Here is a 17,251-nt window from a genome sequence, read left to right as displayed (position 1 = left end):
TAAAAAAATGGACACTAGTGCAAGGGCTATTGAATGGTTTTTCTGTCACTCAGTAGTTCAGATATAATTTATAAATTTAGAACAGCACAGAAATTAGTTATATAGCACCTTTTCTATTCAACAGGGTTTACGAAGTGATGAGTTAGATGCTGGCAATACACTGACTGTGTAAGCAAGGGGACTCTGGAGGAACCTGCTCTTCTGAGTGATCTTGTCTGCTTCTGCTTCCCATTTCAGCCCCTTTAGTTCTCCATGCTGTCCATCATCTTTCAATCTCTCCCACTGATTCTGTTCCCTACTTCTGCCACTCCCCGTACCCATTCTCTCCCCATCACCTCAATTGCCCAAAGCTTCTGCCCCCCTTTTCTAGTATTCCCACCTCCCTTGCCAGCAGAACACACCAGAGCAGCCAGCCAGAGGTACCTCTGCCTCCTCCTCCCAGCTACCCTAGGCTTACTTGGATCCAAAAGAGAGGGCTGTGAGAGCAAAGGGAGATGGAGGTAGTCCGCCTGCAATTTCTCTACTATAGAAGCTAACTTTGGTTGGAAAAAGGATCAGCTGGGAAGTTCCTGAAATCTTGCTAGATGCCTGATATCCTAGGAGGGTTGCAGGGATGCCTTGGGAGCTGTTAAACAATGTCATGTGAGTTGCTAACTCTTCCAATTTTAGATGCTTTGTTTCTAATTGTATTATTTTCTGATTTCTGCCAGCAAACTCATGAATTTTGCTTAGTTAAAATGACTGCCATCTCTTTATTACTTCCAGTGGGAGGGACTGACTAGGCTGCCCTCAGTTCTGATTAAACCATTTCCTGACAACCACCCCTAATAAAGATGGCCCCCAACTTCCATTTTTTCTAAGACAGAAGCCAGGCTGTCCTCAGGGAGGATGGCTACTCTTAGTGCTTATAGCTGATGAACAGTGAGTAAACATGGGAAGGGAGGCTGCAGGGAGATTGAGGAGGGAGCACTAGGGAATAGGAGAAAGAAGTCTCGGAGGGTTACGGGGTTGAGGCAGAAAAGGAAACTGAGGGAGATGCAGGGGAATGAGCACAAGTACATCCTGTGCAATTATAGTTGACCCCTGGGATGTTTTAAGGTGTACTGAGTTTTAACTTTGATAGGATTTGTGTATGATAAATATATGACTTTTTCCTGATAACTTTATTAGTGGGAAACTTTTATTTTGAAATTTAAACTATAACGGGGAAATAACCTCCCTCGCTGGCGGGAGAGGCTGAGACCCAGAAACTGGAAACAGAACCAAAAAAAAAAAACTCCTGGGGAAATTCTGTGCCACTGCATATGCACAGAATTTATGTCCCCTGCAGGTTTTTTTGCTTTCCTGCCTAAAAATAATTTTCTGACAGGGAAGCAAAGGGAAGTCACAAGAGCTGTCATGCAACCCTCCCCAGCAATATGTTTCGGGGGCCCAGCAGAGAGAGAAATCACTGTGGGGCAGGAGATGTGAATGGGGAAGACCTGGCTGGTGGCTCTCACCCTGCTTTGGCTCAGCTGCTAGTTCTGGCTGGGCTGGGGAGGACAGGACTTCTTCTCTTGCACGACGCACCCCTAGATTTTTCCCCTGGCTGAAGGATGCTCTGCAAACTCCCACCCCACCCTCCTCTGCTTCTTGCATTCATCGCTCCTCAACTGCAGGGGAAGAGATCCCTGTACAGAAAGCTGCTCCCCCATCAGCCCAACCCCCATGCATCCAGATAAGCCCCCCATATCCAGACCCTCCCACCAAGCCTCACTCCCTGCACTCAAAACTCCTCCCCCCATGAGTCCCACTCCCCCTGCACCCAGATCTCCACTCCACTGAGCCCAACCAGTTGCATCTGGATCCCACCCCCCACTGAAATTCCCGTGCTAAGCTCTATCTCCCCCACACCCAGACCCTCCCCACTGAATCCTAACCCAGTTTCATATGGAACCCTGCAGAGTCCCATTACCATTGCACCCAGAACCCCCCCAAGCTCCTGTGCACCCAGATCCCCCACTGAGCTGCCTGCACCCAGATTGCCCCACACAGAACCCTCTCAACCCACATCTGGATCCCCCCCCACCCATAAGCTGCTCCACACTTGGATCCTGGCTTGCTGAGCCTGCCCGCACACATCTTGCACGGAGAGTCAGGGCCCTACAGTGTTTGTGGGACAGGCCTGGTCCTTGCATTATGTCAGGGCTGGGTGCAGCCTCACCGCTGAGTCTCTGTCCCAGGGCTGGGGAATGCACAGCGCTCTCTGTGCTGCCACTGCCTCTGTGCTCCCCAGTGTCATGCTGGAGCCTCCACATTTCTTTGACAATTTGCAGAATTTTAAAACATCGTGCGCACAACGTTTGTGTGCGTGTTCGGCACAGCCCACCCTCAGCAGTGAACACACATCTGCAGCACACTGTCCCTCGATCACGCCTGGCTACACGTTAGCACCTGCAGGGGCCACACACACTGGTTCCCAAAACGCCTCCGGTAACCAGTCATGGGGCAGCGGTGGGAGACCCACCGGCCCGGCAGCGGCACAAACCCACAGAGGTAAGTCCCCTCCCCTACTCCTGCCGCCTCAGGCGAGCCACGGGCCGCGCCGAGCGCCGCTTTGCAGCCAATGGGAGTCAAGTTTCCACCGTCCTCAATAGCGCTTCCTTGGCTCCGCCCTCCCTCCGACGGCCGCCGCTGCAGTCACGTGATCGCTCCCCCTCCCTTCTTTCTCCGCTCACTCAAGATGGCGGCAGCTGTGCGGGCGCGGGTAGGCGCTCTAGTCCCCTGCCCTCTATGGTTGTGTGGGGCACGCTAGCCCGGTGCGGCACTCTATGGTGCGGCGCGCTGTCGCTTCCCCTTGCAGCTGCTGGGTCTAGCTGGGCGGGCCGGCAGGGGGCGCTGTGACTGCCCGGTTATCATGTTCCGGGGAGGGGGAGCCGGGGCTGGGCCGCGGCGCGCTGCTGCGGGGCGAGTGTCTGGGCTGCGCGGTGCCGGGCCCGGCGGGATGTTCCGCAAGGCGCGGCGGGTGAACGTGCGGAAGCGGAACGACTCGGAGGAGGAGGACGAGGAGCGAGAGCGGGACGAGGAGCCGCTGGGGCCGGACGGGCCCGGCGAACCCGCCATGGCCCAGGCGGCCCCGCTCCTGCCGCTTCCCACCGGCTGCGTCCCGCTCGCCGTCCCCTCCCTGACTACGGGCTACGGGGCAGGGAGCGGCCTAGGCCTGGGCTTCGGCCCGGGCCTGGCCGCGCTGCTGCCGCCGCCTTCGCCACAGCAGGGGAACGGGCTGCCGGGGGCCGGGCGGGCCAAGGAGCGGAAGCGGCTGCGGGAGAACAAAGAGGCGGCGCCGCGGGCCAGTCTGCTCAGCTTCCAGGACGAGGAGGAAGGTGAGTGGGGCCGGGCCGCGGGCGGGTCGCCCCGGCTGCACATAGCCAGCCCGGGGAGGCCGTGTCCCGTCGGGGCTCGTAGCTGCAAACCTGCCGTCCGCATGACGGCTTGTGCCCCCGCGGTGCCACGGGGGAGGGGAAACGGCCTATCGGTCCATCAGGCCAATCCCCCCCGCCGGTATAGGGCATAGTTCTTCCTTCCCGGGGCCACGTGTGACTCTGAATTTACCTACTGCGGTTTTATATTAAGGCAAAATGTTGAACGTGTGGTTCCCCGACTAAGTGGAAAGGAAAACTAGCACTTAAAGGGGGCAGGGGGGCGCATGACAGTGATTCACAGTATGTTGTTTGGGTAATAACACGAGTGATAAGATGTCTTCAGTTTTTGATATAAAAAGTGCACATGCAGGTTTTCTCGTTTGCCTTCTGTTTTTGAGCCTTTAAGATGCAATCGGGGGCGGGGGCTTATTTTTATGTTCTAATCTGCAACTGACATAGTTAAGAATGTTTTTAATGAGATTCTCATGTACTGATGTGATTCCAGGAGTTTGGGCTTCAAGAATACTTGTTATCACAAGGTTGATGAAATCATGAGAGTTTATAGCACTGAAAATATATGTAATTGCAGGGCCTACATGTCAAAAGTGTTATAGTTCTTGTATTTAAACTTTGAATTTAGATTTGTGGGATACTTTTGTTAGTAACTCTACTATGAGGTTGTGCTGTGCACCACATGAAAAGACTTAACAGATGGTAAATATTTTTGTGAGTTGTAACTGACCAATCTGTTCCCAGGTCACTTAATGTTTTCTGGTTTTCTTTGTTAAAGAAGCTGAAGAAGTTTTTAAAGTGAAAAAATCAAGTTACAGCAAAAAGATAGTAAAACTGCTGAAGAAAGAATACAAAGAAGATCTTGAAAAATCAAAGGTTAAACCAGAAGTCAATTCTCCAGCAGATGGTAATTGCAAAATTATTACTAGTAGTAACTTATATTAGCTGAAAGATTAAATACTGTTCCTAAAAATGAGTTGTGTTAAAGATGCAGTGTCAATTCTGTAGGGGGACTGAGCATTTTAATATCTAGAGTGCTCTACATATTCAGAGCAGTCTGTATAAGCATTGAGTTAATTCTCATAAGCACCCTTTTGGTGTAGATGAAATTTATCCCCATTTTGTTGATGTGGAAATATTTGTCAAGAGGTGAGGGCTCTTACTAGAAAGCTACACAGTGAATCCTCATTAGAGCTGGGATTAAAACCGTGTAGTTCTTGACTCTCATGCCTATGGTCATTTTTTTAAATTACTCTGTACTTCTATTTTCTAACAGCTAGAATTTGGAGCTGCACCTAGCACACTCCTCTGCCAGGATGTGTCCTCTCAACACAGATGGTAAAAGGAGAGCATTGAAGTGAAGTAGAAAATTGAGGGGTTGGCAGAGTGGAATTCCTTATGTTGAGATCCTATGTTTGAAGAAGTGACCTGTGTCTATGTATTCCAAACTAAGAACTGGAACAATGAGCATGGGGAGGGGAGGCAGAGACTGAGATGGGGGGAGGGATAGCTCAGTGGTTTGAGCATTAGCCTGCTAAACCCAGGGTTGTGAGTTCAGCCCTTGAGGGGGACATGTAGGGATTGGGGGCAAAAATCTGTCTGGGGATTGATCCTGCTTTGAGCAGGAGGTTGGACTAGATGACCTCCTGAGGTCCCTTCCAATCCTGATATTCTGTGATTCTATGAGAACAGGCTGAAGGAGTGGTTGGGCAAAAAGCTCTCTAACCATTAGAGTACACATCCTTAAAACCTGGAATAGAATGTAGGGTTCCTGAGTTTCACCATTCCTGCTGTCAGCTAATAACTAAAGCTTACTGGCAAAGTGTGTGCTTCATCTCCCTCTAACAACTGGCCCACATGGAGGATGGCAACCTACTACTCCTATCAGTTACTGTTAGCTTAGGCGGAGAGTCTGTGCTGTGAAGGTTCATGGCCTGCTCATGAATTATGTGAGACTCAGTATGGTTTCAAATGATGGAATTTCTATTTTTTCAGTTTGCTATTTTTAAAAAAACTCTAGGAAATTGTATAAAAAATTCCATTAAGGGAATGTTAATTATAAAGTCAAGCACTCAAAAGTGAGAAAATGCCAGAATGAATGCAACCTTCATTTGCCACTGTGTGTATGTTATGATAGTTTATGATCATGTAGTTAAAGACTAACTTTGCCCGCTGGGATCCCTGCCTCAGTCAATGCAAAAAATCTGTGTTGCTTAGGGAGTCAGTCATGGTTGTGTAGTTAATAAGCCTGTTGTCTTTAGGACCTCTGCATCACTTGTGGCAGGAAATCTAGGCCTGCCTAGGGATGGCATGCAGAGAATGAGGCAGAGGGCTGCAGAAAGTAAAGGGATGGTTTTGTAGTTAACTCAGTTTAATGGAACTGAAGAGCTGGATTCTATCCCTACCTCTGCCATAGAGTACCTATGTGATGTTGGGCAAGTCATCTAAACCAAACTTTTTACCGATGGCTACTGTGTATTCCTCCTCTTTTTTTTGGTGCCTATCTTGTGGCAGTTGGGGTTGAATTTGCAGAAATGCTGAGTGCATTCAACTGCAACTGAAGTCAATGAGATCTGTGTTCTGAACAAATAAAGAGCTATGAAATGTTAAATTCTCTGAAAATTCAGGCCATAGGCATCTCACATTGGGAACTCAAAATTAGTGTGCATTTTTGACAATGCCTCTGTGCCTGTTCCCCTTTTGTAGAATGAAAATAATGTTGCCTTACCTCACAGGGGTGTTGTGAAGATGAATGTATGTTTATGAAGCACTCATGTTAAAATGAAGTGTGTCATAGAAAAACCTCTGTTGAAATGAATAATTGTCTTCAAAGCAGTGTTTGAGTGGTGTGCAGTAAATCAGGTCTGGGGCCACACTCTGATTAATGAGAATAAAATAAAATATTGGACAGCTGCGCATTCAATGGGTACTGTCCATCTTGTGCAGTGAGCGCGGCAGGGTTCCTGTGCAAAAAAAGTGTGTGTTCAGTAATTGAAGACTGTGATGATGCATATGTATGCACAGGCAGCCTTAATTCTGACACTTCCTGGCTCTCAAATGCTTGACTATGTAAACTTAATACTTAATGTTTTCTTGGGTGTCTTCCTATCTGAGACTGGTCAGACTGTATAGTGTGAACTTGAGAAGATGTCATTGTTTTTTATTGAAACCACAACATGTGTTCTTCCCCTTGTAAGTTCAGTAGTTAAAAATTAATGTGATTGTCTGTATCTTGCTTTAGATTGCTGGCTTATACGTTAGCATATCTGGTGGTATTCTTTAAAAGTGCTTTTAAAAAATGTTCACAGAAAGAAACTGAGCTATAGGCTTTTCTCTTATAGCTGAACAGGCCATAGAGAGAACAGGACAGGTTAAGGATGCAAACCAAGAAGATGGGACTGCAAACAGTGAACAAGGTGAAGAAGAGATGGAAGTTGAAAGTGAGAAGGAGGAAGAAAAGCCTAAAACTGGGGGAGCTTTTTCAAGTGCTTTATCATCTCTGAATGTTCTCCGTCCAGGTTTGTACTTTATAGTAAATCTAGTTTAGTGGGTTTGGAAATGCGGTCTCTAACACTTGGAATGTAATGACTGATATCCAGTCAGCTGTATGCACTCTTCCTAAGCTCAATATCTACACACCCTTGAACAGATACTAGAAATGAAAATTTAAAAGTAAATGAAGTGTCCACTTTCCAATGTTCATCTGTATTCTGCTGGTCCTGTGGAAGGATATAATTGCCCAGTGTTTTTGAAGAATTATGAAAACTGAGCTGATTGATTTAAGAACTAAAATAGAATCATTTAATTTCGACAGTATCAAATAGCAGAGTTTAATGTATTGAAAACAAAGGCTGTAACAAAATGTTTTGTGTTTTGTTTTTTTTTAAGTTAAGTATTTATATGAATTCCTTCAGGTGCCAGGTTCGTGGGGTAATATTTCAAAATAAATCAAAATGAAGCATAGCTCAAACTGGAGTCTCTGGTCTTTAAAAAACTAAATAAACACCCCTACTAGTTACAGCATTTAGTTTTTCTAAAACTTTGAAATATTGAACATCTGCAAAATCCACCTCTATTTTTGATATTCTGATAGGCTGGTTGGAGAATTATCTTGTGGTGCAGGTTGGCATTATCCTTAATTTAGGCACCAGAAAATGTTCTTACACTTTTGACCCCGTATTTGAGTGTATTGACTCCTGTTAACTTGATTAAATAGAGTAAGAAACATTTTCTTAAGACCCTAAGGGCCAAAGAAATCAGTTTAAAACATTATTCTTCATGGATTTAATAACTAGAAAGTTTGCACATAAGGAAACTTTTTTTTGACTGGGGGAATAAGGTTGTTGCCTGCATGTTCATGTTTATGGCTGTCTGTGGATTGTGAAGTAGAAGGAAAAGATCTTTTATACTTGTGCCTAGTGGGGGGGGGGGGGATTTCTCCAGTCAACCCACCAGACTAATCTGTTGCTTTTAGAAGAAATAGCAAACTGATACAGTGGGTACACTTCAGATAACTTCACATCTAAATATATTACCGGTTCTAGCATATTTCTCCTTTTAAGTGAAGGGAATATTTTAATCTGTATTCTCGAGAACTGGAATTAATGTTTTAAGTGTTTTTTACTGAAAATAGGTAGGTGAACTTTCCAAACAGAAATTCCCTCTCAAAATAATGTATCTTGGGTACACACAGCAAACTAAGACTGTTTGTACAGAGTTTTCAGGCATGTTTTCTGCCTTGTTTCCCTTATTCACCCAACTTTCCTTATATCTTTGTCCTACTTTGTCAAATTCTGTGGCAGAAGTTCTCAAACTGGGGGTTGGGACCCCTTAAGGGTCATAAGGTTATTACATGAGGCGGTCACAAGCTGTCAGCCTCCACCCCAAACCCTGCTTTTCATCCAGCATTTATAATGGTGTTAAATATAACAAGTGTGTTTAATTTTTAAGGGGGGTCATACTCAGAGGCTTGCTATTTGAAAGGGGTCACTAGTACAAAAGTTTGAGAACTACTCTTTCTATGGTAATCTCTTTCTGAAGGTACTAAACCTTGAGCAAAATGAGAGGAGAGCTGCTCTCTGTTTTTACCTCCTCACACAGCTCCAGACTTTTATTAAGAAGCCACCCTTTCTCTGGGAGCACCTTCCTAGGAGAATCACCCTCCCTCCCAGCCTAATGGGCTGAGGGAAGTAGAGCAGGGACTTTGTTCCACTGCTGCTTCTTGCTGTTACTGGGAGAGAGATGCCCAACCAGGACTTCCTATTCCATGCCAGTGACTCCAGGAGTCCCAAGTGCTTACCACAGAGGCTAATGGCAGCAGAACAGAACTTCCTATTGGAGTGGGTCCAGCCTCCAGAATCCCAATCTTGTTTAGCACTACTGTAATACTAATAACAGGAATTCTAGACTGATGAACCTTGGTTTGCTGATTTATTGGAAGGTTAGTACCGTTTTGGCTCCCCTAGTCATCAGGAACACATGAGCAAGGGAAAAGAGCTGCCGCCAACAATAGTTTGTGTCTAAACTTAGAAAATTTCAAGAAAGAATTGAATCTAGAAAACTATTCACTTGGCTATATCAACTATGTGCAACAGGTGACATTATGCTGTACGTATGCAGCTTGTATATACTGCTGCATTTTCTGAAAGCCTGTGAAATATCTTTCAGGGCTTGCCTATCAAAATAGTTTCTTTTGGATTTTTTCTCTGGTTTCCTGAACAGGGAGAAAAAATGTTTGCCCTTCTTGCCCCTGGAATGTATTAAAGAAGGCCTGAAACATACATATTTTAAAATTGTCTTCTGTTTTTCTTGTTGAATATCTTGTCTTCCCTGTCTTTGCTGGAGGACTCTTAAGTTCTTAAGAGCAGAAGAGAGAGCTTTCTTAGGCCTCAGTGGAAAGGGGTGAGAGTGCTTTAACCATTACAAATCTTCTCTGCTTGGATTCATCTGTTCTCCTTACTGATAACAAATACTGATGAGTCGATATGTCTGCAGTACCATTTTTCTCAGCTGGTGTGGCAGTAGACAAGTAGCAAAGAGTCTCACTGTGAGTTTGGAGCAGTGATTGGCTGTTTAACCTTGTAAACGTATGTTTCCAGGAGAAATCCCAGATGCTGCTTTTATTCATGCCGCTAGAAAAAAGCGTCAAATGGCTCGGGAACTTGGGGACTTTACGCCTATTGACAATGAGCCGGGCAAAGGCCGCCTTGTTCGAGAAGATGAAAATGATGCCAGTGATGATGAAGATGATGATGAGAAGAGAAGAATAGTATTCTCAGTGAAGGAAAAATCCCAAAGGCAAAAGATTGCAGAGGAAATAGGTAAAATGTTTTTTGAAGGAAGGTAACATATCTAATAAATATAGAAACTATTTATTGTAGGTTACTCACCCTGACCTTTACAAGCCCTTAAACAAAATGTTCTGCATAGCTAATAGCAGTTCTGGTTTCCCATAATCCACATTGTACTTTGGTATAAATATGTTATTTGAACTCAGTGTCATAAAACTTTAATGATCCGTTTTAAAGAATTATGGTAAAGTAGAATCTGGCTAATAAACACCCTCAATTTGCACACGAAAATAACCCCTTTTTGCTTTTGAGCCAAGCTTGGTAGCACAGTGCTTTTCTGAAGCTTCATGAAAACTTAATTATACAAAATATTTGTGGTGAACTCTTAGGTATAAACTAATTAAAGCTATGCTTGTCAAATGAACAAAATGTATCGTGCCATATTCTTTTGATTATTTACTGGCTAATGTGTAAAATGAATTTATGGCAGATCTGGTCATGGAAGATTAGCAAGGTTCTACTGCATAGGCTTGTAATAAACATTAGATGTTTTTTCTTACTCTGTTTACGTAAATTTAACTATTGGAATTTGGAATGAAATATTCTTGGTATAAATCCATTATCTCCATTTTTATCTTATCTATTCATTTACCCTGTGTGCTCAGGTATTGAGGGAAGTGATGACGAAGCTCTCGTAACTGGGGAACAGGATGAAGAACTCAGTCGATGGGAACAGGAACAGATACGAAAAGGAATTAACATACCTCAGGCATGTATTCAGATAGTTCAAAAAAGATGGTATATTTTTTGGAAAAGGATGTTGAACATTTCAGTGCATATATTGAATAAAACTTCCCCAAACTCAAACCAGTATTGGGCTGGCTGGTATAATTTGATCTGATGAGATTAGTGGTGTAACTTTAATTTATAAAGTCCTCTCATATGGAAGTAGGAGATGTCTTGCTCCTGCTTTCTATTCATTATGGAAGAGTAGTGAGCATTGTTGTAGCATTGACCAGCACTTACTAGCTCACTAGGGCCAGTAAGTAATGAAGCTTTGAAGTGAGCTTTGTTTCTATTATTCCTGTCCAGAATGTTAGGAATGCATGGCCTGATACTGCTGCAACTAAAGTCAATGGGAGTTCTGCCACTGATTTCAGTGGGAGCAATATCAAGTCATGCTGCCAAGATATTATAATAAACTCTAAAGCCTGAATAAACATACATGTTCATCCCAGATGTACCAGTGCCTGAGCCTAGTCTTGACTTGAGCTAGGAGAAATATTTTGGCCAAAAAATACAGATTTGGGTTGAATTAAAAAATTTGTGAATTCATGTTGGATTCACCAAACTGGTTTAGTAGGGGGAGGGGAATGTGAAAAACTTGTTTAAATAAAAAAAAAAAAAAAAAAAACTCCCAGAAACCTCAAAACATTCAATTTTGACACTTTTTTTTAAAGCAAAACATTTTGATTTTTGTATATTCAAATCAACATTTTGTTTCAAAATTTACTACATTTATTTTTGACATTTCATTTTGGATTCAACAAACTTTTTGACTCAAAATTAATTTTTTTTATTAGTACGGTCTGCAAACTGAAAACTCATTTGTACAGCTCTACCTGTGACCTCTTGGGAAGACTCAGTACCTGTGTAGGATTATGCCTTGTGGTAGCTGTGATTCGTGGCTTTGTAGAAATGGTGAAGTAGCTGGCCCAGAGTTGGAAGGGGATATAGTTGGCCTTGAAAGCTGTTTTCTGGAATTGTTTGTAAGGGCTTTTATGGTTTGTAAGGGTTATTATGCTGTATTAACAGCAGAGATTAGTACAGCCTAGGATATTTAGTAATTGGGTGTTGCAGGCTTGCTGAAAGTAGAATTCATTCAGTAGTATGCCATGAGCTATTACTACAAATAATGATAACCATGCTAAGAGATTCTCCATGGAAGAGATTGCTTCTGTTAATTACTATACACCATAATTCTGTGACCATCTTGGCTCTGTTTGTTCCTATCTAACTTTTCCATTAGGAGGTTATGAAAAATTTTAATAACTATTGAAATTTTAATAACTATTGTGATTTGAATAACTTCTAGCTCCGCATAGAAAATGTCAGATCTAAATTACAAAATGTTTTTAAATGAGTAGCATAAGCATTTTGAGTATTACATGTCTTGTTTCTATAGGTTCAAGCAAGTCAGCCTACTGAAGTGAATAATCTGTACTACCACAACTCTTATCAGACAATGTCTTATGGTTCATCGTATGGCATTCCTTACACTTACGCTGCTTATGGATCATCAGAGACCAAGTCTCAAAAAACAGATAATACACTTCCTTTCAAAACTCCCAGTAATGAGATGACTCCTGTTACTATTGATTTGGTAAAGAAACAGCTTAAAGACAGGTAGGGCAGACCATCTATTTTAGACTTAAAAGACTTGTCCTCTAGCTTTCTATTCCCTCAGGCACCCTTTAATCTTGAGCAAATGCAGAATTTCATCGCTGGAAAACCACTGAAATGGCACATTTAAAAAAATTTTTAAAAAAAATGAAGATAACATTGAAACTTTGTTCAAAAGTCTGCCTGGATTTCTTCTGTGGAAGTGACGCTTTTGAAATGTGGCAATTTGATCTTTTTGAAGACAGATCTGAGTTGCATCTTCTGGACACTGAAAAATCTTGTCAAGAATTGAAAGGACAGTGAGATATTTAGTTTACGAAGTAACATTTTTATAAAGTGTGTAAATCAGTTTTTTTTTTCCTGAATACATATCAATTTTACATTTTAGGCTAAAATCTGCAGGTTTCTTAGGGCTTAAACATTGTAATCTCCTTGTTCAGTATCAAAGATCCTACTGCATGAACAATCCAATTGCAATAAGAAATATTTTAGAATGAACAGCTCACACTTTTTTGGTAATATCTTCAAAACTGGTTTGTATGCCCTTTGTCTTAAAAACTTTCCATTAGCTGAAGTGAGTCTAGTCAGTGCAGTATAATAAAGGCTGTATTATAGATGATATTTCATGCTAGATATAGCATAATGCCTTTGCTTTTAATATAATTTCTTAAGGCTCTGTCTTGCAAGGTTCTAAGCGCCTTCAACTCCTGTTGAGATTAACAAGAGTTGACTGTACTCAGTACCTCACGGAGTCTCGCCCATTGTAACTTAAACTACTCTCCTTGCTGGTAAGAACTGGAGAAGAGAGAAAGCATTGACAAATCATGGGCAATGAATGTATCTTGAAAATATTTTCCTTATAGAAATTTGGTACTTGTGCTCTCTTACTCTGAAACAGGTTAATATCTCAACAGTTTGCGTTATCTAGACTTTTCAATGTAAATTTATCTATCCATTGTCCCTCAGGTTGGACTCGATGAAAGAATTGAACAAAGCCAATCAGCAGCAACATGAGAAACATCAACAAAGCCGAGAGGACTCTACCAAGGCAATTGAACGATTAGAAGGGTCTTCTGGGGGTATTGGTGAACGGTATAAATTTTTGCAAGAAATGCGAGGGTATGTCCAAGACTTGCTTGAGTGTTTCAGTGAAAAGGTAAGAATGCAAAAACATTAATCTCTTTTCAATAAAACAGAAGTAGGGAAGCTTAGTACAGGCCAAACACATGCCTCCTTGTACTTACACACACACACGCACCCCAAATAAAAAAATCTGAGCATACTCAACAGAAGGTTTGGTTTTAGAGATGATGAAAAGTCACTTTTTCATCACACTAAGCTTGTAAAGAGAAGTCTCAATTCTACAGTGTAACAGATCTCTAGGGTACTTCCAGTTGGAATGTAAGTGCCGACTTGACTGAAATGTGGTTTTGTTAGAATGTTTAAGAAATTGATTTTATTTTTTTATTTACTCAAACACTTCCATATACACAGATTGGATGCCATGTTAACGGATAAAGTTAGTATCCATTATTGCATTGAGGTAAAACGGGGTTGAGGTGCAACACTGACACTTTCTGGAAGCATTAATGAGTGCCATATAACACATTTCTGCTTTTTGCTGTAAATGTTCTGCTAGTAGACAGCTTAAAATATTCGCAGTCTGTTTGGCTGGAAAAGTTTTAGAATCAGCATACCTAGCTGAAGATTTCAGAATTTTTTAGCTTTTTTTTTTTTTTTTTTTTTTTTTTTTTTTTTTTTAAGGCTACTCTGTTGTATACTTGAAAATTAATTCTTCCAAGTTAATCTCCCATGTAAGATAATGGAAATATCCATGATATTTAAATTCGGTAAACATTAGTATAGTTTAATTTTATGGAAATCTAATCTAACTTACTGTAGTTAAATTTGATGAAAAGATTACATGCTAATCTTATGGGCCATGTGTATGTTACACAAGTGAATTGCAGTACAGAGGAGAGAGCATAGATGTAGGCTTTATCACTCCTCTTTTCCTGAAAATAATTTTTGTTATATGCAATAGGAAGCTGTTTATTACATAAATTACATAAGCTAACAGAACTGAGTGTTTAAGATGGGAAAAGTGGCAGCTTTTACTTTTCTGTCTGTAGGCTTCCCTTCACACCTCCTAAACATTCAGGTTGATAAAGTAATTGATTCTTACTATAGTGAGATTAGCCGCTGTCTGTTGCTGGTGGAGCTCTTCAGAAAATCCCCCATCTGTACTCTGAATCTTCACCACTACGTATCAAGCAGAATGCCTCTGAACAACCGCTGTGTAAGCACTTGAAACACATTACTCTCTAACTTTTTCTCTGAACAGAACAATGCCAGTTGAGACTTCATCTAATCTTTTTAATGTTAACAGTTAAACCAGTGATCAACCATTTAGGGGAAAAAAATTGGGAATAAGTAACTACCTTGGTCCTCAAAACTGGGCTGTGTGGAAGATGGACTGTGTTTATTTCATTTGATCCACTAGCCATGCTATATGCTGCTTAACTGAAGAAGCAAAATTTTTGAACCTGTAGCATTGTTAGCTGACTATAGGTAATGAAGTTGACAACTTATTACTGCCTCATTTTGTTTTTGTGTGTCTAAAGTACAATCCAGATAAATTTATGGAATTGGCTTCTCTTCTCAGACCTTGTCTTTATTCAAAATTGCACCAGTTTAAAGGTCTGACTTCTATAAACAACTGCAAAACAGTGTGGACATTTAATTTGTTTTAAACCAGGTTTATTTAAAAAAAAAAAAAGGTGTCCACACCAGTTTGCAATTTAAATAGGTCTTAAAAATCACACCTTTACATTGGTGCAGTTCCGAATATGTACAAGACATTGGTCTACACTAAAAAACTAACTGACCAGTAATGGACCAAAACCAGTTCTAATACTAACAGTTCAGTTATTTTCAACATTGGTTTACGGGATCTGTTGCTGATAAACATGGGCAAAAACTGGTCAATTTCCTACTATAGATGGAGGTATTTGAGACTTGATTTTGTTAAATCTACCTTTCTTTAGTATGCCATTGTCTGTTCTCATCTCTCTCTGGATGTTCTATAGATGACTTGTTAGGGTAAAAAAAGGCCTTAACTTTAATATTTGCTAAATCTTGTGCCTATATAAAGCAATACTTTCAGTAAGTTGCCAAAAAAAATTACATGTAAACTAAGCCCTTGCTTCTACAATTGGCTGCACCCAAGCATACTCCTGCATCCATACAGAGCAAATTTGGCTTCAGTTGAAGTCCACAGAGATACATACACAAAGTGAACTGTAAAATTGGGGCCTAATGCAGGCAATTTGACTAATATTTAAATATAGCATGAAATACCAATTGGTATTAAGTATGCTCAAATTCTATGTATTCCCTAATTCTGTGGCCACAGAATTTGCACTGAAATCCACCGCCCATCTTTCATGAATCTGTAATTTGTTGTTGCAAAGATCTGTAACCCCTGAAAAGGTAAAACTGTGGGGCAGCATAAAATAACATGGAGGCAGCCACACTGCAGAATTTTCATATTAGGTTGTTAAAACCTCTTTCATTTTATTTAAATAAAACTGCAGCAGTAGAATTTCCAGTCTGAATTTAGAGATGCAGAATTTTAGATTCAGGTTGCCCTGGGCCTTGGGTATCTCATGTTGGCTTTAATTTGTTTTAAATTTTGTAATAATGCAGTTCATATACCACTGTAGAAAACTTCACAGAATAAATTTTTTTATTGAAGCTAATGTTAAAAAAATTTATGTAATACGCAGGTTAAGAAAATAGTGTCTGTACATCTGGGCATAGTGCTTAGATATCCACAAATACAAAATTTTGTTTTAAGAGTCGTAAGATACATATAATGCATAATCACCAATAACCCAAATTTAGGTGAATAAATTTAACAATACAGTTTAGATATTAGAATCTGAATACTCAGGTACATCACTCATGAAAAGTTTTACAGAGAGATGGTTGTGGAAAGTAAAATATCAATGAGTGAAGACTGTCTTATAGTAATTGAGAATTTAGGGTAGGTTTACTATTGATGTATCTTGTTCTAGAACATTTAAACTGGTGAGGATTGTGGTTAGTCATTTTCACATTAATGCTGGCACTACAGGGAAACTTTTTGGATGAATGAGCACAAATGAGTTCATGACAATACATTTTTTTCTTCACAAAGAGATTGAACAGAGATGTGGAAGTTCTAGTGGTGTATAGACTTACTCTTACAATAATGAGAACATTTTAGTTCTATAAAATTGATCTCGTCTCCCTGCTATCCCTCTACCCCCCCACCCCCCCGAGGGGGAGGAGATCTTTATGAATTATTTACTTTTTTTTACTTAAAAATATGCTAAGTATCAAGCAGTTTTAGATATGAAAGAATTGCATTTCACACAATACTGAAGTGAAACCTATACTGTAGTAACTGTTACATAAGTTTTAGGATAAAGTAGAATCATAGAACTCGAAGGGACCTTGAGAGATCATCTAGTCCAGTCCCTGGCACTCATGGCAGGACTAAGTATTACCTAGACCAGGGGTAGGCAACCTATGGCATGTGGGCGGAAGCAGCACACGAGCTGACTTTCAGTGGCACTCTCACTGCCCAGGTTCTGGCCACCGGTCTGAGGAGGGGGCTTTGCATTTTAATTTAATTTTAAATGAAGCTTCTTAAAACATTTTAAAAACCTTATTTACTTTACATACAGCAATAGTTTAGTTATATATTATAGACTTATAGAAAGACTTTCTAAAAACGTTCAAATGTATTACTGGCACATGAAACCTTAAATTAGAGTGAATAAATGAAGACTTGGCACACCACTTCTGAAAGGTTGCCAATCCCTGACCTAGACTGTCCATGACAGGTGTTTATCTAACGCAGGGGTCGGTAACCTATGGCATGCGTACCAAAGACGGCACGCGAGCCAATTTTTAGCAGCACGCTGGAGCCTGCCCGTACTCCAGCATGCCATTAAAAATCCTGCCCGGCCCGGCCGGCTCTCCTCTGCCCTCTGCTCCCCCTGCGGGGGCAGGGAGCAGACACATAGTCGTGCGCACGGAGTGGCCAAATGGCCCCACTCTCACAGCACGGCAAGCTGCGGGGTCCGTGCTCTGGGG

General features: G+C 41.5%; 1 protein-coding gene across 2 annotated transcripts in view; it reads left to right on the top strand.

Annotated features, from left to right (window-relative positions):
* The first annotated feature begins 2,905 nt into the window (after nucleotides 1-2,905).
* The window catches only part of PAXBP1 (PAX3 and PAX7 binding protein 1), a 37,039-nt gene continuing 22,693 nt past the window's right edge, over nucleotides 2,906-17,251 (top strand). Inside the window, exons 1-7 of one of the 2 annotated variants that reach the window (XM_032794926.2) lie at nucleotides 2,906-3,362; nucleotides 4,192-4,320; nucleotides 6,755-6,931; nucleotides 9,512-9,733; nucleotides 10,369-10,472; nucleotides 11,889-12,109; nucleotides 13,073-13,262. In XM_032794926.2, the coding sequence (XP_032650817.1) occupies nucleotides 2,984-3,362; nucleotides 4,192-4,320; nucleotides 6,755-6,931; nucleotides 9,512-9,733; nucleotides 10,369-10,472; nucleotides 11,889-12,109; nucleotides 13,073-13,262 (1,422 nt within the window). In that variant the 5' untranslated portion in view covers nucleotides 2,906-2,983. The remainder of the gene's footprint in view (nucleotides 3,363-4,191; nucleotides 4,321-6,754; nucleotides 6,932-9,511; nucleotides 9,734-10,368; nucleotides 10,473-11,888; nucleotides 12,110-13,072; nucleotides 13,263-17,251) is intronic. The other variant, XM_032794927.2, reaches the window with a different exon arrangement.

Source organism: Chelonoidis abingdonii, chromosome 1 (assembly GCF_003597395.2).
Source record: "Chelonoidis abingdonii isolate Lonesome George chromosome 1, CheloAbing_2.0, whole genome shotgun sequence".
NCBI classification, from domain to species: Eukaryota; Metazoa; Chordata; order Testudines; family Testudinidae; genus Chelonoidis; species Chelonoidis abingdonii.
This window is presented reverse-complemented; position numbering and strand designations above follow the sequence as displayed.